Source organism: Myodes glareolus, chromosome X (assembly GCF_982192425.1).
Source record: "Myodes glareolus chromosome X, mMyoGla1.1, whole genome shotgun sequence".
Lineage (NCBI taxonomy): Eukaryota > Metazoa > Chordata > Mammalia > Rodentia > Cricetidae > Myodes > Myodes glareolus.
The window spans coordinates 132123381-132146788 of record NC_142053.1 but is presented as its reverse complement, the minus strand read 5'-3'; the positions used below and the strand labels follow the sequence as shown (position 1 = coordinate 132146788).

The window sequence follows — 23408 nt, the reverse complement described above, 5'->3', positions numbered from 1 at the left end:
TACCTGAGGGGTGGAGGAGAAGGGTCTGTGAAGGCAGGAAGGGGTAGCCCCTTCACTGATGTAAACAAGGATGTGGCTTCTGTGGCCACACTCCCCTCCCCTGCACTTCCAGCAAGTCACATGTCCTGCATACAAGCTGGGGGTGGGGGGTTGGGGGCTGCTGCTGCCTTTCTTAGAAGCCAGGACCACAGAGGCTGCTGTGGCTGCTTGGGCTGCTGGAGGAGCTATTTCTGTAGGCTGAGCTTGGAGGCAGTACAGTCTGCAGCTGCCATAAACAGGAACTAAGATGGGAGTAAAAGGGTTAAATAGGGGTGGGCTACCAGGCGCCATGAGCTAGACTGAGATAATGGTGACTATGTATCTCCTAGAGAAGATAGCTCCTTTGCCAGAGCTAGATGCCAGATTTGGGGGGGGGGGCACCATGGGGTCTTTTTATCTTGTCTTTTTCTGGCAGAAAGGTCTTAGTTGTGTGGCACTGGACAAGGTCTTTCGTTTCTGGGTTGAAATTCATAAAGTTGGGACAGTAACTCTTCTTCCACTTAAAATGGTATTATAAAGACTATAGAGGGCTGGGATTATATCTCTGTGGGAGAACATGGGTGCTAGGTTCAATCTCCAGTATGGGGATGGGACTACAAGGGAAGGTTTGTCAACTATCTATAACATAAGCAGTGGTCAAGAAAACAGGTGCTCCGGGCCAGCCTGGTCTACAAAATGAGTTTCAGGACAGCTAGAGCTATGTAGAGACCCTGTCTCAAAAAAAAAAAAACAAAAAGAAACAGGCAAGCCACTGCAACTCCTATTATACTACAAGCTATCCACCAGTCAGCGAGAATGCTGAGAGAATTGCTTATTAAGCCCTTCCTCATTTCTGTTGCACTTCCTCCACCAGAGGAAAGCCCCAAATGCAGAAAAGGAGGGCTATCCCTTCAATTACAAACACTGCTAGTTCTCTTTACAGAATTCAGTGCCTTTGCTCAAAACTTTGACAACCAAATTCCTACCAAACTAGCAATACTCGCTTTCTGTGTAGGGCCCTTAGGTACAGGCAAATTATAGTACTTATAGACTCATCCCAGCTTTTGTAAGGAACAACCTCACACTGATTATAAACTGTTCCTTAATTTTTTTTTTTTAGTTTTAACTTGGCTTGAATAGTACCCTATATAGCCCAGGTTGGCCTCAACCTTACAACAATCCTCCTTCTTTGGCCTCCAAGTGCTGGGATTATGAGTATATAACACCATACCCAGTGTATACCTTAACTTTGTAATTATTAACATGGAATAAAATATGCACCTCTAGTCCAAGGAAATAGACACAGTGCCTCCCCATTAAGAGAGAAAAAAATTCTTCGATGCTATAGGCAAAGCACATCATAACATGAATTAGCTTTTCTAATTTTCCTAGTCCTACCAATTCTGTCCTTAAGAAAATTCCTCTTCCTCCCAGATTAGCATGTGGGGGCCAGGATGAACTTCCCTGTGGGGGGTGGACCAAGGAAGGAGAAAGAGTGGCCCAATGGAACCACAAATAAAGGGGGAATTCAGAGAAACTGTTTTGACAGAAACTGAAACTTCTCTTGCTAACACTGCACTTGGCCATATGCACCTGGTTTCTTCTTCCAGGGTTCAGCTGGAAGGGGGTCTCCCACTATACTCCACCTCTGTCTCCTTTCTACACAAGACCCACAAGTTCTCAGTACAGTAAGATCACTAATTAGTTCCATTACAGACTTTTCAAACAACTCATTTGATTCTCACCAAAAAAACAAAAAAAAAATCAAAAAAACAAAAACAAAAGTTACACAAGATGGGGGAGGCACTGATATAGAAATAGCATAGCTAGTTCAGGATCACATATTTATCACATATTTGGTGTCAAAGATGGAAAGGTACCAGCACCTGGTCCCAAGTGACGTTCCCCCACCCCACCTCATGCCTCACAGCCACCTTATTTTCCTAGGGCTAGGCCTGATCCTGTTTCCCTGCTAGCACAAGGAATGACTTGAAACAAGGGAAAGGCCTGTAACTGAGCAGAGATAACAAGTATCAGGGACGGCACACCACACTTCTCTAGATTTAACACGAACCTTCCTCCCCACACACCATACTACTTTGCTTTCTCTGAACATACAAAGATACTCCCATACATAGAAGCACACATATGTACCCACATGCAGCCTGTAGGGCTTCCAAAAGACTAAAATCTTTGAGACTAAATACCCACACGACCAACTCCACAACACAAAACCACAGCATACTGTGAGTATATGTCCTTGTCACCAATCAGGAAAGACTAGACAAGATGTGAGACTGTGCATACTCAGGAAGCCATGCCACTTCCTTCCCAGCCTTTGCTAGGGATAGGTGGGATGGGAATGACCAACATCTCTAACAAACTTCTTTCATCCTTCTCCTCTACTCCTTGCAGAAGTCCTTTTTCTTCAGGATTCCTAAAATGCTTGAAAAACAAAAACAAAGCAAACTGCATTTGCCCATACTTACCGGGAGAAGCACGACATAGAGAGATTATTCTGCACTCCCCACAAAGATTATCTTACTGTATGTTTATGAGTTTTGCTTGCATGTACACATGTGTGTCACATGCGTACCTGATGCCCACAAACAGGAGACAGCACTGGTTTCTCTGGAACTAGAGTTAAGAAAAGTTGTGAGCCACTTTGGGAATGCTGGGAACCCACGTTGGTTCCCACTTGCAAGAGCAGCAAGTGCTCTTAAGTGTCCTTCCAGAGCCACTACTTTTCTGCTGTGGCAGTCTGTTCTCCTCTCATCACCTGAGTCTTATGGACAGAACTCAGGTTGCCAGGCTCAGCAACAAGTACTTTTACTGAATGAACCATTTCACTTCACTGATTTAAGTCCAGATTATTTCTAAAGGGCAGTAAATACAGGGTCCTCCTTGCTTTGGAGGGACATGGGACCACGTACTCCTCAGGTGGCAGCTGCCTGACTGTTTTCCTATCATTAAGTTCTGCTAAAGACAGAAAAGGAAACTTGGAGGCTCTGCAGATGACTCAAGAGGTAAAGGCACCTGCTGCCAAGCCTGACAACCAGAGTTTGATTCCTAGAGCCCACGTGGTGGAAGGAAGAAAATAACAGACTTCTTTAAGTTTTTCTCTGGTCTCCATGTAAACATATTATGTTGTACACATACACGTACACGCAACACATACACATACACGCACACGCACATGCACACAAACACACAATGGTATGTTTAATAAAGGAAGCTTGGTTTTTGTGGAGAACCTAAAAACAAACCACACAAACGTGGGTACACACAGCAGCAAGGAGCAACAATAACCTTATCTGATCTCCACTGTCCTTCTCCTGTGGGAACCCTAGCCCCACTGATGAAAAAGGAGTGAGGAAAAGGTTCCACCCATCTATCAACCAACAATGGTATGCATACCCAACTGTTCCACTGGATACAAACTATGGGCAAGACACATGACCTCAGATCCAATCTGAGGTATATGCTTTTTTGCTTGAGGATTCCCAAGGGGAAATGGGAAAACACAATGATGCTGAACAGAGAGGTGTCAATGGAGACAGGTATACAGGAAATAGCACAGAGAAATCTCCTGTGTCTTGATATAATCTCAAAAACTGTTGTTCTGACATTGGTTGAGTGACCTACATAAGACAGGGTCCTGGCTTTATCGTGAGGCCTTAGTTGCTCATTACATAAAGCTGTCAAATCTAAGGCCCAGAGGCAGTGGCACATGCCTTTAATCCCAGCACATGGGAGGTTAGAGTCAGGAGGATCTCTGAGTCTGAGGCCAGCCTGGTCTACAGAGTGAAATTCAGGAAAGTCAGGGCTACAAAGAGAAACCCTGTCTCAAAAAAACAAAAACAAAAAGAAAAACCTGTCAAAATTAAGTAACAAAGCACAACATCAATATGTCTGCAATTCTAATACACAGGAAGTTGAGACACAAAGAGCATCACAAGTTCAAGGCCCAAGGCCACCTGGTCAACCAATAAAGTTTCAGGCTAGACTGGGCTAGGTCTGCTCCAAAAAAATAAACAATAATAAAAAGCAAAATCTTAAAAATTTACCTAACAGCCATCCTTCCCAATGCTGATGATCCATGTTCTAAGTCCAAAACAACCAGAGACATGGGTCTGGATAATATTTCTGGGCTATAACACAAAGCTCTAGCTACTCTCTCCTGAAGTCCATGCCCTCTATGTGGCTTCTACTTGGCCCAAAGGCCAGCACCACTGCCATGGCCAGGGCTAGACGTTTCTGCTGAGTCAAACCTAAATGGAGGAAAAGGGAGTGAGACTTATGTTTCTAGGAGGTTATCTGAGCACAGCAGGGGCAGGGTGGATCATAGGATACCCACCTCCACCCAAGAGTTCATTGATGCTCATAAATCTCCAGGAAGAGGTGCCAGGGAGAAATGGGTATAAGCAATTGATAGTGGTTCAAAAGTGTTGTCCTCATGTCAGTGGCAAAACAAAGGGCAGAAAACCACCTGCCTAAGATTCTCAACAATGGAAGAATAAATTCTAGCTGGAAGAACGATGGTCCAGAGATGCCAAAGAACAAACTAAGAAGCTAAACCAGTGGTTCTCAACCTTCCTAATGCTATGACCCTTTAACACAGTTCCTCATGTTGTGGTGACCGCCCCCCCAACCATAAAATTATTTTGTTGCTACTTCATAACTAATTTTGCTGTTATGAATTATACTGTAAATATCTGTGTTTTCTGGTGGTCTTAGGTGACCCCTATGAAAGGGTCATTCAACACCCTGGGGTCACAACCCACAGGTTGAGAAGCACTGAGTTAGGGCCTCCTGAGTATTCTTTGAACACCTAAATGTCCTCCCCATGCAAACTCTACCACTGTCACTTCCTTTTCTATCCCTGATAGTGCTGGGCATCAAACCCAGGGTCTCCTGAATGCTACGCAAAAGCGCCACTACTGAGCTATACCTTCTGTCTTCTTTTCAGACCTTCAACTGATTCTATTTCATGGGATAATGATCCAAAATTTTCAGGAGGGCCTGAAGCACACAGATGAATGTATGGCACACAGTAGGGTCAGGGAAACAACAAAGTGCCATATATGTGTGCAAGTCACTCATTTCCAACTCTCTATTACATGTTCCCTTCACTATTTAATACATGGTAGGAAGTTAAAGCCTGCAAGCCCTGGTACAAAGCCTAAGGTGCTGACCATCTGTCCCTGTATAAGCTAGGCTAGAAACTGGGGGACAGCAGAAAGCCTGGGGACAAAGTCCCCTTCCCTGGCACACGTATTGTGTACTCTGCACCAGGGAAACCTCTAGGAGGCCTAGAGACCAGGGACCATGTACTTCAGGGGAGAGGCCATAGGACTTGAGGTTTTACAGAGAAAAGCTGAGGGCAGCCCAGTCAGGGGAAATGTGTAGCCATAGTGCTGATAAGGAAAGGCCTTTTAACCTGCTGTGGTCAGCTCTTCCTGTGTGCTTGGGCCCCTTACTGGAAGGCCCCAATTGGGGGGGGGGAGCTAGATAGACAGACACACACATACAAAAATTGCTCTTGATGTGAGTTACTATTCATACCAGGTACTCAACAGCCCCAAGCTTCCTCAGTGAGCATGAACCCATATGCCCAACAGTAATCTTGCCTCTCCTCCAGCCAGCCTGAGGTTAATACAGGGCCTAGAAACTACTAGGTCCTCCTCACCTTTTCATTCTCTGCCTTCCCTTTATCCCCAAGATACCTCTAAAGCCAGTTCTTTCTCTAGTAAATATTCTAGGGAAAAGATGACTTCAAACTAGAGAGTAGGAAAAGTTGGGATTGTCCTCTCAATTAACAGAAACCATTTTCTGAATAGTCTCTGCTTGGTAAAGGGTGAGCAGCCATTTGTCAATCCATCCCACAAATATTTCTGGCTCTGGGGCACAACTGAGAATACTAGTGCTACTGTTCCATGATAACCTACTATGTATCAAGCATAGTATTACCAAAGCAAATCAAACCAGAACAGTAGAATCCTTTAATCAATTCTCCAGCTAATAAAAGAGGGTCCAGAAAGAAGAGTCACTTGCCCAGGAGTGGTACCTGATCCAGTATAGCTTCTAACAGACATGAGGGTCACCCAGAAACTAAAAACAAACCTAGAAAGAACTCAAGGAGTCCTCGGGACCACCACCATTTCACAGATCAGAAAAGAGTCTAAGAGTCACACAGCAGTTATAAACTGGGCCAGAACTAAAAGTCAGGTCTTTGGCTTCCCAGCAATTTTCCCTGAAGACAGAACCACTGGTGCGGGAAGAACAGGCCACACTCTTGTCTCCCTTCAAGTTGGTATGGGATTTCACATTTACTCGTTTGGACAAAGATTCATAGCCACAAGGGACTCAAAGATCTAGCTCAGGCTTAGTAGACAATATTTAGAAATTATTAATTCTAGCCTGGCACAGTAGTACACGTCTATGATCCCAGCACTAGGGAGGCAGAAGCAGGTGGATCTCAAAGTTTGGGTCCAACCTGGTCTACATAGACCAAACAGCCAGGACTAACAGAGACCCAGTCTCAAAAAATTACTAATTCTTGGTGGCTGGAGAGATGGCTCAGAGGTTAAGAGCAGTGACTGCTCTTCCAGAGGTCCTGAGTTCAATTTCTAGTAACCACAAGGTAACTTACAAACATCTATAATGGGATTTGGTGCCCTCTTCTGTCATGCAGGTGTACATGCAGGCAGAACACTGTATACATAACAAATCTTGAAAAAATTTACTAATTCTTAGCTGCACATAGTGTCTCACACGTATAATCTCAGCTTTTAGAAGGCTGAAACAGGATTATTCCAAGTTTCGGGTTAGCTTGGACTAGAGAGTGAGACTGTCTCAAAAAAGGAAAAAAATTAATTTTGCTAGTTTTGACAGCTGTACTTTGCTTATATTGAAAAGGCAGAAACCAATATAGATGCATCTGTTAAAGAAACATACAGAAGCCAGGTGGTAGTGGCTCACGTCTTGAATCCCAGCACTCAGGAGGCAGAGGTAGGCAGATCTCTGTGAGTTCGAGGACAGACTGGGCTACAGAATGAGTTCCAGGACAGGCTCCAAAGCTACAGAGAAACCCTGTCTCGAAAAACCAAAACAAAACAAAACCAAAAAACCATAAGAAATATTTATGAATGAAATGATCCTGTGTCAAGTTATACTGTAAAAACACTGCTTCAGGGAAGTGAGAAAGAGTGGGCAGGGTAGTTATAAAGTAAGGCTATCTATGTGTTAATGATTGTGTGTGTGTGTAGTTTCTTTTTTTGAGATGGGGTTTCTCTGTGTAACAGTCCTCGCTGTCCTGGAACTTGCTCTATAGACAGGCTGGCCTCGAACTCACAGAGATCTGCCCGTGTCTGCCTCCCAGATTAAAGGTTTGTGCAAACCCTACCCAGCTGTATTAATGACTTTTTGAAGCTAGATGAAGAGTCTGAAAGGGCTCACTATTTTCTCTACTTTTGTGCAAGCTAAAAGAAAAAAAAAACCCGTAATATAGAAACCTATAAAAATCTAGATTTTTTTTTCCAACAAGATAAAATATACTTGGCTGGCATGGAACGTGCTAATGTAGACCAGGCTGACCTTGAACTCATTGAGGTCCACCTGCCTCTGCCTCCTGCAGGCTGGGATTAAAAACGTGTTTCATCACACCCAGTTTCACAAAAGAGGCACACGCACAAGCACAGAATAGAGACCTTCCCCAACACACCACACCACACCACAGAAAACTCTGGGTACGAACTCTTACATACCAAAGTGACGTGACATGGTTAACCCAGATATAAAATCCTGACTACCACACACTTTTTGTGTAACCCTACACAAGCCACTCCCCACTTCTGAGACACTTTTCTCATCTGACAAATAGAAGCAGCATCAGTCCCCACATTCAGCTACTACACTGTGGGATAATAAAAGGGTTTCCAGGCTGGGCGGTGGTGGCACACGCCTTTAATCCCAGCATTCGGAAGGCAGAGACAGGTGGCTCTCTATGAGTTTGAGGCCAACTTGGTCTACAGAGTTGAGTTCCATGGCAGGCTCCAAAGCTACTGAGAAACCCTGTCCTGAAAAACAAACAAAAAAGTGGGGGACTGGGGTTTCCATGCCAGGTGGTGATTGCTCAACCCTTTAATTCCAGCACTTGGGAGGCAGAGGTAGGCGGCTCTCTAGGTTCAAGGCTAGTATGATTTATAGGGCAGCCAAGACTGCACACAGAGAAACCCTGTCTCAAAAACAAACAAAAACATGGATAGATGGATGGATGGATTTCCAGTAGTGTTAGTCTCGAAGTAGTATCACTTTATCACTACTATTGCTGTTATTATTCACTCAACACAATCGAAGACAAGAGGCCAAATGCTAATATTAGGTTCATGCCTGAATATCCTAAAATACCAACTAGTTAACTCTGCTGCAATCCTGTCTCAGGGGCTGCTGACAACAGGGACACAGCTCAGAAGTATCTTTAAGCCCCACAGCTCGCAGGACCAAGGCAGAGACTCACCTACAGCCCGGAATAAACAGGCACCATCCTCCTTCATCTGTTTGATGATGAAGCCTTTCTTGTCCCGTAAGGCCTTTTCAAACCAGTGTTCCTGCTGGAGGAAACAGTGGGAGGTCAGCAACAGGGGAAATCCATACCCAGGGAGGCCTTCACCTCTTCCCCAGGGTCCTGTCCTCAATTTCAGAGAGGACCTGATGATTGGCAAAAAAGGATACTGGAAAATTCACAGCCCTTCTTGACTACTCTGTAACCAAAAAGCAAGAGATTTAGTCACTGGACAAGAACAAGACTTAATCCCAGAGAGGTCCCAGATCCCCTGGAAATAGAAACTTCATCTGCTTTCAGATCCCTTCTCTAGATATTGCAATACCTGGACCAGGCAGCCAGAGGCCTGGATCCAAGTCCTTAGAAGAAGAATGTGGTTCTCTATCAAGAAGTTTCACCCAGGGAAGAAGCTAAAGAGAACAACTAGCTAGAATGTAGATCTTGAGCCTATAAACATCTGGGAAATTCTAAAATATATTGTGTAAGGCAGAAAGTGAGCCAACTATGATATCAAGTGTGTCCAAATACACTTACGTGTACATTTATACAAGTCTCTACATATGCATAATACAAAACGGAAAAAAGTAGACAATAAAATACAATCCTCAGTATTCATGCTATAGGTGGTTTTTCTTAACCTCCTTTCCCAATAAGATACACAATTCTTCATCTAAAATTCCAAATCCCTAAATGCTTTGAACATCAAGGGACTTCAAACAATACAAAAAATCCGAAGTCTTAATCTAATGTCCCATCATAACCTGAAGAGAACTGACATACAACCAGATGGCCTACTTGAGGGTGAAGACTGAAACACTGTCACAAAGAAACATTCAGGCATGTGATCCTGAGGTACTGCTCTAGTCTCTGCTGAAGTATTATATAATCAAAGTATAAACACCAGGAGACTTTGCCAAATTCTGAATAGTTTCTAAATTCCAAATCACATTTGATCCCAAAGGTTTGGTTAAGTGAACCTATACAAACTCATACTTCCAAATTAAAATAATAATAATGACCTTGACAGCTTTAGATATTTCCATTTCAAAATGAAGCAGAAGCAGATCTTTCTCAGGCTCCTCCTGCCCTCTGCTGGTTGCCAAAAGTAGACAGCCTGACCCAGCAACAGGGCTGTACTACAGAATGTGAAGCTTATTCCTAGGGGGCATTACCCTACTGAGGAACTTATAGGATCCCCGCTAAAAGGGCCATTTTTGTATCCCACTACAGGCAATGGGTATACTCCATCCCATAAAAAAACAGGAGAGCTCTCTGGCAGAGTGGGCATAATATCTGGAGGTTTAAAGACCTGGTTTTCTTCTGTTGTTTATTGGTTGTTGGAGACAGGGTTCTCTGTATGGTCCTGGCTGTCCTGGAACACGATCTGTAAAAAAGCCCTGGTTTTCAATCCAGTCACCTTCATTACTGTACTGTTTCCTGGTTGTAGGAAGCTGCCTAAGCTTGTCATACCAGTTATAAAAATGGGAAGCATTTGATGTACTTGACACATCTGTCAAGAATTCAGGACTTTAGTCAGGACCTAAAGAGGCTCTGTAATAACATATACTGGTGAGGTAGTCACTAAACATAAAAGGGAACAGACCAACATAAAGAGATGATGTACAATGGAGATACCCTCAGAAAGTCTTAGGTGGGTGGCTTGACAGAGAATGAAGAGAGACAAGGGAAGACCTAGCCAGCCCCACCCTCAGGTCTCACCACATCAGGAAGGTGTGGCTTCATTTGTAGAGATGACAAACGTACCTATAAGCCTTTAATGTGCTTCCTTGGGCAGCACAAACACACCAGTTTGTGCACAACCTTCCAGTAGCCCAGGTGCTCCTCCCACCCTGGAGTCTGTGCACTAGTACACTAGCTAGTTACTCCAAGTTCATCCTTGCTCACATTGTCAGCTATTTCCCAGAACCACAAAGCCTAGTCCATCAAGGGGTTTCCAGAAGAGGAAACTTTTAACTCTAACCCCACACCTGATAAAGGGGAAAGTTAAGAGGGAGAGCAGCATCCTCCCGGATATGGGAGGAAGATAGAAAAAAGGATGAGAGGAGAAAGGGGGCTTCTAGTTAATCATTTCCCAAAATATGAGTCACCATACACTGGACAGTGAGAGGACTGAAAAATGAAGCAGATTTGTCTCTGTCTTGATAAACTAGGGGAGGGGCAGAGAAATAGACAATGACCACACACAGTATGAGTGGCACTACAAAACAGATGAACACTCCCTTGCTTTTATGAAGCGGAAAGAGACCTTACTCTGACATTAAGGCTGGCACTTGAGTTAAGTATACCCCAAAACCTCCAGAAATGCCTGATAACTGGATGAGAAAGTCATTTCTGCCACTAAGCACCAGAGATGCTCAGAGCCTGGCAATGTGTACAGTAGAGCAAAGATACAAGCAAGACTAGGCAGCTAAGCAGGGAAGACAGGAAGGATGAACTCATATTAACTGAGTGCTTTGCCCCATGCCAGGTACCAGACACAAAGGTGACCTCATTCAATTGTCCTCGCCACAACCCAAGTGGCAGGAAGCATTATCCACATCTAACTTCTACCTCTCTTTCTATCCCTCTCCCACTTTGGGAAGAAAATGTTTAGGAAGTACTGGAGTCCTGGAAAATAGTTAACAATCAGTAGGTTTAATCAGTATTGATGTCCTGACCTGAAAAGATCAAGTCACAAACCCTGAACTTTACAAGTTCAAGGCCAAACCTGAAGCAGAGTCTCTCTCTATCTAGAGATAGTGTTCTTTGCAAAAGGACTGGATAATGCTCTCCTTCAGGAAGTTCCCACATGGGTTTACATCACCACCATGATCACACAGGTTGGGGTCTCGGGCTGAATAAAAAGGGCAAAAGGAAAAAGCAAGTTGAACATCAGTATTCTTCACTTCCCTGACACAACATAACTAGTCCCACATTCCCCACTGCCATGCCTTGCCCACTGTGATGAACTGTATCTCCAAGATAAACCTCTTGTCAGGTATTCTGTTACAGCAACAAGAGAAAAGTAATAAAGTTGGTACCCAGAAGTGGAGCCACTGCTGTGAATACCTGATCGCACAAATCTGTAGGCATATGGAGGTGGTTCACAGGAAGAATTTGGAAGGGTTTGGTTCTGTGGTCTAGAGAAGACCTAGAGTCCTGAAGTAGAGCTTAACAGTATATTTTGGTGGGAATGTGGAATAAAAGAATATAGACAAAAATGTGAACAATACTGTCTGGTTAAGGAGATCTCAGCTAGGTACAAGGACTAGAGGCCATTTTACATTCTGGCAAAATAATCTGGCTCATTTCTGCCCACCTGATCATTTGAGTGAGGCTGAATTCAAAAGTTAAGGACTAAGTTGCTTGGAGGAAATCTGAAGTCAGCATAACCTCCAGGCTGTAGTATACTTATTACTTACTATGGTCGTTACTTATTGCATTAATCTATTGAGAAAGCACGAAACATACAAGACGTGGAAAATGTACAGTTTGGTGAAGAAAAGAGCATCAGCCAGGTTTAAGTTTTAACTGGCTATAGTGGCTCATGTTTATAATCCTAACGCTTGGGAGACAGAGTCAAGAGACTCAGCAGTTCAGAGTCAGCCTTGGCTACATAGCTAGCTTGAGGCCAGAATGGGCTATATGAGATTCTGCCTCCAAAAAAAGTTAAGGATAGGGGCTGGAGAGATGGCTTAGCAGTTAAGAGTATTGCCTGCTCTTCCAAAGGTCCTGAGTTCAATTCCTGGCAACCACATGGTGGCTCACAACCATCTGCAATGAGGTCTGGTGCCCTCTTCTGGCCTGCAGGCATACAAGCAGACAGACTACTGTACACATAACAAATAAATAAAAAGGAGCTAGAAGTGTAATGAAATTTGTGCAATTAAAATCTTAAACTCTATATGGTATATATTGCCTCGAGGAAAAGACCCTACCCAGGAAAGACTCCAGGCTATAAAACTGAAAATTAGGGGAGCTGGAGAGATGGCTCAGAGGTTAAGAGCACTGACAGCTCTTCCAGAGGTCCTGAGTTCAAATCCCAGCAACCACATGGTGGCTCACAACCATCTGTAATGAGATCTGGCCTCAGGCACACATGGAGGCTGAATACGGTGTACATAATAAATAAACAAATCTTTAAAAAAAACTGAAAATTAGGTTGAAAAACATTTATAACAAGGATAATGCCAAAAAAGCAGTTTCTAGACCAGTGGTTCCCAACCTTCCTAATGTTGCAACCCTTTAATACAGTTCCTCATGTTGTGGTGACCCCAACTATAAAATTATTTTTAATGCTACTTCATAACTGTAATTTTGCTATGGTTATAAATCAGATATGCAGGATATCTGATATGTGACCCCTAAAGGGGTCAGAACCTACAGGTTGAGAACTGCTACTCTACCGTAAAATGCAGAAAACACTCTAGAGAGGTGTACATAGTCTTTCATCAAGGTTTCAGAAAGCCAATGAAAACCAGGTAATGTGTGGCAGGGTCAGATTTCCTGCAATAAGGCCCTAAGAAGCCATTTTATGAAGTTATGAAGGTGATGCCAACTTGCAATGGTTACCTCAAATATATTGGAGATGCCAGAAACATCAGCCAAGGAAAGCTTTAGACATGGAGTAAAGTTGACTCAAGATAGAGCTACATATAGCCAAAAGCATCAGAGCTGTTGGACACATATGGTGACGTCAACTCCATAAACTCGGGGTTTAGTGTTTTCCCTGCTGAGTTTCAGTCTTGCTTTCATCTAACCTTTCCTTTCTATTGTCCCTATTCCTCTCTTCTGGAATGGGAATGTTTGCTCAGTGCCATTGTATTGCTTTACTTCTGGTCATCAAAGTCTCATAGCCATCTCAAGATAAGAATAAAACATTAATATTTAAAAGGAACAGGTTTGGGTGCCTCACTGTCAATTCAAAGGAGTTTAAAATTTCCTAGGAGACATACATCTTGGTGCGCCTTTGAGGGATGACATCATTTCATGGGCTTGGGGTCCTGTGCTGAATAAAAGGGGAAAAGGAGAAAGTGAACTGAATACTAGCACTCATCTCCCTGCTTCCTGACTGCAGACACAATGAGACCAGCTGCCCCACATTCCTGCCACAAGACTCACTATATCCCCTCAAACTGTAAGTAACAATAAACTCTTCCCTTCCTTAAGTTGCTTTTTTGGTTTTTGAGACAGGGTTTCTCTGTGTAGCTCTGGATATCCTGGAACTCACTCTGTAGATCAGGCTGGCCTTGAACTCACAGAGAACTGCCAGTCTCTGTCTCCTGAGTGCTGGGATTAAAGGCGTGCACCACCACTGCCCAGTTTAAGTTGCTTTGGTCACCAGAAAAGTAACTAATACAACTGTCTTTACAGAGAGAGAGAGATTTAACATAGAAAAGGAAACCACACACAAACACATAGAGAAAGCAATGTAAAGACAGAGGCAGAGATTGGAGTGATGCAGCTACCAGAAGTTGATAAAAAGTTCTAGATTCTCTCCTAGACCCTCTGGAGGATGCTCAGTAAGTACCAACACCTTGATTTTGGCCTAGTGAAACCCATTTTAAACTTCTGACCACCAAAACTGAAGCGGAAGATACCTGTTGTTCTAAGCCACAGTCCGGTTATTTGTCATAACAGCCACAGGACATTAATACATGCTCCTTGTAGTAACCCTTTGGTATGTGAGTTCTAGACCTTTGTGGCTGTGAAACAACACAGCATGGCTCCCATTCTGCACCATCCACCTCCCTAAAGAGGGGGTTAAAATAAAAAAGAAGTAGGGGTCTGGAATCCTCCCTCTTGGCCTGGGAAGTTGCTGACCCAGCCTATGGGTAAAAGAGCTGCCAATAAAGGGGGAAGGGTGCAGGAAAGGATGGCAACGACATTGGACAGATGTCTTCTCAGCGCCCATGGCCAAGAGGTGCTTAGTATTCCAGGCCTCCCAGCTTTGTCCCAGCAAGCTCGGAGCCAACACCACCCCCTCACCCAAAACACCCAGGAATGAACACTGGCCCTGCTCCAGGGGTAATAAACACAGGCAATCTATCCAATGAGAAACATGGACATACTGCTTTTCTAAAGACCCACACAAGCCCACCAAAATAGAAGAAAGATAAAGACACCCCCCAACCTGTTCCTGGACCACTGAGGGACTAAAAACCCAAGATCCTATTATTTGGTGATAAAAACAAATAAAGTACTGATATATGCTATCCCATGTATGTGCCTGAAATACATGCTAACTAAAAAGAAAAAAAAAAAGCAAAATTACAAAGGACTACATCACTGTATGAGTCTGCTTGTTTCAGAATAGTTGATAAGGCCAGACAAATTAGTGGGTTGCCAGGGGCTGGAAAGAGATGAAGGAATTAGGGGTAGGGGTTAAAAGGTATAAAGTGTTCTATGACATTTTAAAAAAATTCTAAAACTGACTGAAGGCAGAAGTACAATTCTATAGATTTCTTGAAAACCATTAAATTGTACACTTTTTATTTTGGCTATCTTAGCATCTCAACACTATAGCTCAGACTGGTGTCAAACTCTTGGCAATCCTCTTGCCTCAGTTTCTCAAATGATGGGATTATAGGTATAAGCCATCACATTCAGAAAACTGTGCACATGAGTTTCATCACAATAAAACTGTTAAACAAACACAAAACCACCAAAGAACCTACAGCATCTACCAGGAAGAAAGAAGTTCAACACTGGCTGCAACATCATAGCACATCTTCTAAAAGGTTAACATCTGCAGAGTCAAGGCTCCCACATAAAATTCCATAAAGGACAGAAGAGTATAAAACAGGATATTAAAGGCAAAATTATAACTTTCTTCAAAGCAATGAGTCCAACCACTCTCCTCACCACTACCTATTTAATAGGTAGAGAAATCAAGATCCAAGCCAGGTGTGGTAGTGCATGACTTTAATCTTAGTACCTGGAAGGCAAAGGCAGCCAGAGCTTCGAGTTGGAGGCCAGCCTGGTCTACAGAGTGAGTTCCAGGGCAGCCAGAGCTACCCAGAGAAACCCTGTCTAGAAAAAAATGGAGAGAGAAAGAAAGAACGAAAGACCCTGAAAAGGGAAGTGTCCAAAGACCGCAGAAAAGTTTAATATTGAAAAAGGACTCAGATCCATGTTGCCAGGTCAGAGATATGCTGCTTCCTTACCAGCCAACCACCCAATTCCAGGTGGACAAGCTTCTAAATGTGAAGAGATGGATCCTATTGACGGACAAAGCCTCTTGAGAAGAAAACAAGATGGTACTGGGGCAAAATATTCACCCTGAGCAAAAAGAACCAGCCAAGATAGGTAAGATATTTACACTCTAATAACCCTCATGAATTTTTTGCCCTAAAATGTGAGTTCTACAATCATAACACCAGTTTAATAGTTAACTCTAGAGTTTGAAATCAAGCCTGCCCAGCTCCAAATCCCAAATTCTTTCCACACACAACCGTGGAACTTGATAGCTGGCTACAACATTGCCACCCATTATCCTTAACCCCATACCAAATCGTACTCATCAAACCTCTATGATTGAAAAGTAAGGAAGAAAAAGAAGCTCCTCTTCAAAGAACACCCATTATTCACTATCAACTTCAGGTATAAGGGGCTTTGAAATCCCTAAAACCCCAAAGCTAACTGACAACGCATCAGCACATGAGCAAGAGAGTAAGGAAGGAAACTGCAGAGGGAAGCAGAAGCTACACAGACTAAGAATTAGGATCCACATGCTGACTACACTGCTAAGCCTAGCATCTTCCACTATCTCAGCATGTATGCCCCTTTCTCCATGATCTCTGTGAGGTCTCTCCTCGCTCAGGATGCTTACAAGCCAGTTTTCAGTGGACAGGCTCTCAACAAGGTGACCATGCCAAAAGTAACCCTCTGGCATCATCTCCCCAGCACCCTGACCCCAGGTACCTGGAGAATCCTAAAGGGAACACGAATATATATTCACAGAACTGGAACCAGACTCACCACCCAGACTAATCATCACCCCCTTCTGTCAGTATCAAACTAGCCCCTAAGTTATAAACATCTTCAGCAACAGTTGCGGGCCAAGATTAGGGTAGCAGAAGCAATCTCCCTTCTTCTCAAAAGGCTCAAAGTTCGGCCAGGAACGGCAGCGAGAAAAGGAAGAGCGCTATCTTCCCTTTGTCCCACAGCAGAACAGAAAGCCTCTCCCCTGTCATAGGGAAGAGTAGGTTTTAGGTAGTTCATCAGATCTTACTTCCAAGTTCTTATGAAGAAGAATATAAGGACAGAACTGCAGACTGCCTTTCACATCTCCATAAACAACATACCTTCTCTGTCCCTGGAACAAAGAATGTATAGCTCTGTAAGGGGCAAATAGACTTTACAAGAATCAGGGATTCATAACTCCCAGACCTGACATCTGTGAATCCAGATGATTTGTTCCGTCAGAAATGATAAGAAAGGAACAAGAACAGTAGATTTGAGATCACATTCTGTTCCCTGTAAAATAGAAAAAAAAATGAGACAAAGGAAATGGATGTGAGAGAAATTTTCAGGACCACTGAAGGAGGAAGCAACAAATGAAATCAGAATCTCTACCAGTTTGAGGGATGCCTCAGGCTTCTGGGCCCAGGATCTGACAACCTTCTAGGCTCTGACCTGAGGGTAAAAAACTGTTATGAAAGGAACACCCAGGTCCTCTCTGTTCAAAGGAAGAAGCCTCTGGCCATACTCAAGATGACTTCACGTCCTCTCCTTGGTGAGAAAGAATCAATCAGCTGAGATGTTGGGAGGAGAGCTGCATGCCTAAGCAAAGACTCAGGCCTCAGTCCCCAAGGCAAAGAACCTCTTGTCCCTGAGGGAAATGTTTCAGAGGTAAGAGGCCCAAGCTGTTTTCCTCAGAATTGTACCCTGCCAATGTCCCTGAGCCTCAAGTTCCCCCTAAAGAGAATCTTCTGTTCCTAAAACACTCCTATAAAGAATATACTTATATTGTCTTAGGTGATAGCTCCAAAAGATTCAGGTCTCAGAACCTAAGGAGTAGAACAATCCCTCAAACAGCAGATGTGATGTTGAAAGCCCTCAGAAAGAGACTAAGTTCCTGTTCCTCAGGGACCTTATAATCATGCCCAAAAGAAAAGTGCCACAACTCAGTCCTGGTGGGAAATGTCATCCTGTCTCTGAAGAGCACCTCAAGTTCCTTGAGCAGGAACTTCAGACATTACCTCTAGAATGAGTCTTTAGGAGTATGTATGAAGCTCCTGTTCCTAAGGAAACTCTTATCCTTCACAGAAAAGAAAGCCTCAGGCCTTGGAAGGCAGGTTTAGAAGCAGAACTCTGACATCACCTCTGGGTCTCCAAACTGTCCATGTCCTGAGGCTGGAGTTTCCAAAGCAGGGATTGGACAGGGCCAGAGATTCTAGGACCTCATCTACAAAGTCAATGGGTGAGAGTTCTCCAGGGGAAATGGAGCTCTTCCTGAGGGAAGCCTCGGGTTTTGTTTTTTTTTCCAAGAAACAATCTGTGTTTAGTGCCTTGAGTTTTTTTTTTTTCCTCATGACATTAACAGCTCAACCCCTGGGGAATCAGAGAAGTCTTTAGATTCACTGAAGGGGGAAGATTGGATGTTGACTCCCTGAAGTGAATTTCAATCAGTAAGACATATATCCTTAGGGGTATATATGACTCCCCCAAGAGCAAAGACACCAGTCTGAATGAAAGCATGTCCTGAAGAGCTCTTCTTGCCTGAAACATCTGTGTCATACTCCTGAAGAGACCACAGGCCCAGTGTGTAAAACCCCAGACCATAAGCAAAGAGGTCTTTGTCTTTACATCAACATCCACCAAAGTTCTGAGTCTCATTCATTTGAAGAAAGGCTCAGGTTCATGGCTGAATGGTGGGGTGGAGGCAAAGAACACATCTCCGAGAAGAAATCTAGGACCCTGATCTCCAAGGACGCAGGTATCAGTTCACTGATAGAAAATACAAAGAGTATGAGACAGGAAGTCTCTGGTCCTAGGTATTGGTTTCAGCCTTTGTCTCCAAGGGTTAGAGAACTTTATCTCCTGGAGGAAGTCTCATATCCCTGGAGAGATGCTTTGAAAATCACTACCTACAGGTGTGAGGGTTTACTCTAAACCCTCAATTCTACAAGGAAGAGGTCTAGGTCCTTCAATAGATGTTTTTAGGACTCCCGAGGAGGTCACCGGCATGGCTGGTCAACAGACCTGTCAATTCTGCAAAGGCGGAAAGGGTCCTTCCTACATGAAGAATGTCAAGATTCTTTAAAGTTTTAGGTTTCTTGGGTATGCTTAGACCCTATCTTTGAGGACACTTCCTTGTCTGAGTACTTTGGAGAGAAAAATCTCAGACTCGTCCAAAAAAAAAAAAAAAACAAACTCTTAAAGTCACTGAACCAAAGTCCCTTAGCAAGACCTGAGTGAGATCTTCCTCTCAGGAAGGGATCCAACCTACCTGTGACTCCTGGGGACTTCCAACCATCAGTCATGCAGATGAGACCCCAGGACCAGGACTGACAAGTATGGCGTGCAAAAGAGCTCCAAGTTCTCATCTAGTAGTATCTTAGCGTACTTAGGGTCCCTAATACTGTCTTTGGAGCGGGGGAATGAGGTTTCATCATGCCTTCTCCACCAGAGAAGAATGTCAGATTCAGCAACAAGACCTAAGTTTCTTGGGCCAATCTGAAACAACATTTCCTTAGGTCCCTTTTCAGTCTGGAGGGCTCTCGTGCTGTTACCTGCTAGCCCCACACCTTCCAGCCCTTACCTGCTCCACAGTGGCAGGATCCATGGCCTCGATTCGTGCCGCGGCGGCTTCATATTCGTCTTCACTGTTGTAGCCTGCTCCGACCTCTTCACGCTCCGGACTGCCCCCGCCAACTGCGCCAACGCCGGGAGCTTGACGCCGCCGCTTGCTGTGCCCCGGGCCCGAGCAGCAGCCGCCAACGCCCACGGCACCACCCACGCCCACCACCACCCCTGCCGCGCCCACCCCCGCAGTTGCCGCACCAAGAGCGTCTCCAGGACCGCCGCCGGGGCCACCAGGGCCCCCACAAGGAGGTGGAGAAGCCTGCTGTGGCCGAGGGCCCGCCACTGCGCCAGGCGGCACAGCCAGTGCCCAACGATGAAGAGCACCAGGCGGTCCCGGTAGTGGGCCCTGAGGTGGTGGTGAAGCTCGGGGACGGGCCCCTACGACGCCGGAGTCACGGTCGCGTTCTCCTCCACCTACGCCCGGGCCGCCGCCGCCCACGCCCACACCCCCACCTCGCCGAGGCGCTGGGGGCAGCGGCCCGGGCGGCGGCGGTTCGTTGGCCGGGTCGGCGTCGGGAGGTGGCGGCTTCTTTTTGGGGAGAATAGTCATGGCGGCACCGCCAAGTACCCCACAGCAAACCAGACGCGGAGAACGCCGGGAGAGAACCCGGATGAGGGGGCTACTGTTGTGCGCGAAGCACGATGGGAACGGCGAGGCCTGGATAAAGAGATCAGGACACCGGTTCGAGAACCGTAGGAGAACGCAGGTCACGCCCGGGGGAGATCCCGGATGTGAGGTCCAATAGGATGGTGCAAAGACGAATTCGTCGGAGCTTTTTCTCCCTCCAAGTCCAGCCAAGCTTATTGCTACCTTGTTCCGGGATTCAGCTTCAAAGGAAACACAACCAAAACAAGCACCTCTTCGCCCCGCCCCTACACAGGTTCTTGAACTACCGGGTGGGGCCTCCCGGGCTGTGCGCACGCGCAGCGGGGCACAACCCGGCCTCTTTTTCGGAAGTACGTGGGCAAAATCGTCGCCGCGGTCACAACTGCACACATCAACCAATTGAAGAAGCTGCGTAAAGCCTTGACAACACGCACGAGCCAATCAGGGATGAGCGCTCGCTCTCTCGTGTCCTCCGTCTCAAATTTCAAAGTTTGTAGCCGTGCTCCCAGCTTTCCTCGTCGGTTCCGTTCTGTTCTTTATTTCCTCCAAGGTTCTAACCCACAGGCATCGGTACTATAAACGAAATGGTCAGCCTCGCGAACCGTACAACTAGCTTCCTGAAGGATCCCATCTGGAACTCAGAACACACTCACTGGAAAATATCAACATTCCCAGAGCGTATCATCCCTCTGTCGTCACTTCCGGTCCCACCCACCGGAAAAGGCGGGCCGTGCTTCACCCTGACAACAAACGTAACCTTGCGGTGATTGGCTTAACGATTCTGCCCATCATTTCAGATCAGCCAAACGCTAGACAGACGTGCACCATACGGATAGTTAGTATTTGGCAGAAAGACACGCCTTCTCTGTCACCTCCGCCCTCTTACCCTCACGTTGACCTCCTCAAGCCCATGGCTATTGCGCAGGCGCGGTACAGCCTTTATCACCCCTTCCACCGCCCCCATCCTAGTTTACTCAGGAAAAGAGAAAGTTTACAAATCAACACTGTCAGCAGCTAGTGTCTCCCAGTGGTGTTGGCAAAATCCTTGATATTGAGCAGCTAGAACGCTACTAGCGTGGCCCTTAATGTTTGAGTGTTTAAAGCAAGTTAGTTAACACCTGATCCATCCTCTTTCTAGTTCTCTGTAAAACAGCAATAATTTCTGTGTTAGAAATTAATGCCAATAAATGGCCTGGTTCTGTGCATGGCGCACAGTAAGTGCTATATAAATTAGAATCTATGGTAATGCAGGAGAAGAATACTGGACTTTGATTCTGTAGAAGGAAAACCTCGGTTCTAGCCACACATGGATCATTATGAACCTTTTGCAAATCATTGTCTCTTTTAAGATTTCCTATCCAAAGCGCAGTATCAGCAATGGGCTATCATTGTTCTGGAAGTTCAGGCAGGACGATCAAGAATTCAAAGCCAGGGGCTGGACAGACAGCTAAGCGGTTAAGAGTATTTGCTCAGCCAGGTGATGGTGGTGCACGCCTTTAATCCCAGCACTCGGGAGGCAGAGCAGGAAGATCTCTGTGAGTTCTAGGCCAGTCTTGTCTATAAGAGCTCAATCCAGGACAGGCACCAAAGCTCAGAGCTACACAGAGAAACCCTGTCTCGAAAAACCAAAGAGAGAGAGAGAGAGAGAGAGAGAGAGAGAGAGAGAGAGAGAGAGAGACATAGAGAGAGAAACAAAGAGACAGAGAGAGAGAGAGAGAGAGAGAGAGCACGCATTTGCTCTTCCAGAGGACCCAGGTTCAATTTCCAGCACCCACATGGTGGTTCACAACCGTCTGAAACTCCAGTCCCAGGGATCTGAAAACCCCTTTTGGCCTCAGCCTGCTCTAGGCATGCTCGTGATGCAAGCACATACATGTAGACAAAACACCAATACATATAAAATAATTTTAAAGAGATAGAGTTCAAGGCTAGCCTGAACTCTACATGGTGACCCTGTCTCCAACAAAAGATATTTTGGAGGAGACAGAAAGACCACCTAACCTCCTCCCCTCAGATGCTAACCTTAATAGAAGCTTTTCTCTGAAAGGCATCAATAATACATGGGTATATATGGGTCCTAGTGATGTTTTCTGCTCTTGAGACTTCACAGGAGGAGGAGACTCATACCTACTGGGACTTCTGTATTCAGGGATTTCTGCCCAATGCTGATGAACATTATACCGACTTATCTTATTGTTGTCTTTGGACATATATCCCATTGCCTACAGGATATCTGCTCAGCACTACCCACCTAAAACTAGACTAGCCTTTACCCAATACTTAATTATATACCCGACACTGTAGTAATAGCTTTCATGTGTCCTTTAATAGCAAAAGGACCCCTCCACCAGGGGGTCCTTTGCCCAAACCAGAAACCTGAGTCAAATTTGACAGCTTCCTCTTCTCCACTTCCCATTTGCCTGTCAATTCCAAGTCCTGCTCATTCTATCCCTGGAATTTCATGACTTTCTTTAGTTTGGTTTGGCTTGGTTTTGAGACAGAGTTTCTCTCTGTAGCTTTGGAGACTGTCCTGGAATTCGCTCTGTAGACCAGGCTAGCCTCGAACTCACAGAGATTCTCCTGTCTCTGCTTCCCAAGCAACAACTTTTGAATTCTACTGCTATCAATCTAGGCAAGCCAACATCCCCTACCAAATGGACTATCACAAAAGTCCTTGACTGAGTCTCCTTCACTCAAGACTTTTTCTCCATAACTTTTTCCCCATGGCCAAAATTATCCTTCTGAAATGGAAACTTAATGACTTCCCTGTTTTTGAGTCTTCAGTGGTCCCCCCTTATGCAAGGTCTTTTGCAACCTGTACTATCTACTTCCCTCCCTTCAGCCTTGCACCCTCCTTTCCAGCTAGACTGAACTACTTTCAGTTCCCCAAAGGCATTGAGCTCACTCTCTAGCCTCCAGATCATTGTACACACTGTGCCCTCCACCCAGATTTTCAGCCTTTCCTCTCTTGCCTAACTCCAACTCCTTGTATACATACAAATCCTATGCTAGCCAGTTTAGGTTACTTTGCCATCTATTTTTCTATAATTCATCACTCTTAGTTCCACCACCTCGTACTGGAATTGCTTGTCTGTCTTCCATGCTCAACTCTGTATATTAAACATAGTAACGCCACTTTGCCCATCATTGTACCATAGTGCTAGTATATGATGGGCAGCTAATAAATATTTGATGAATAAAAAACTACTGGCCAGGCAGTGGTGGCACACGCCTTTAATCCCAGCACTTGGGATGTAGAGGCAGGTGGATCTTTGTGAGTTCAAGACCAACCTGGTCTACAGAGCAAATTCCAGAGCAGGCTCCAAAGCTACACAGGGAAACCCTGTCTCAAAAAACTAAAACTAAAACAAACAAAAATATTATCTATTTCAAATTAGCAACCTGACACAA

General features: G+C 44.9%; 1 protein-coding gene across 6 annotated transcripts in view; it reads right to left on the bottom strand.

Annotated features, from left to right (window-relative positions):
* The window catches only part of Otud5 (OTU deubiquitinase 5), a 30834-nt gene extending 10132 nt beyond the window's left edge, over window positions 1-20702 (bottom strand). Inside the window, exons 1-3 of one of the 6 annotated variants that reach the window (XM_085684577.1) lie at window positions 19589-20701; window positions 19347-19459; window positions 8537-8627 (exon numbers count right to left, since the gene is read on the bottom strand). In XM_085684577.1, the coding sequence (XP_085540703.1) occupies window positions 8537-8627; window positions 19347-19459; window positions 19589-19940 (556 nt within the window). In that variant the 5' untranslated portion in view covers window positions 19941-20701. Of the gene's footprint in view, window positions 1-8536; window positions 8631-19346 lie in introns of all 6 variants that reach the window. The other 5 variants (XM_085684574.1, XM_085684576.1, XM_048461492.3 and 2 more) reach the window with 5 other exon arrangements.
* Between the last annotated feature and the right edge of the window lie 2706 nt (window positions 20703-23408).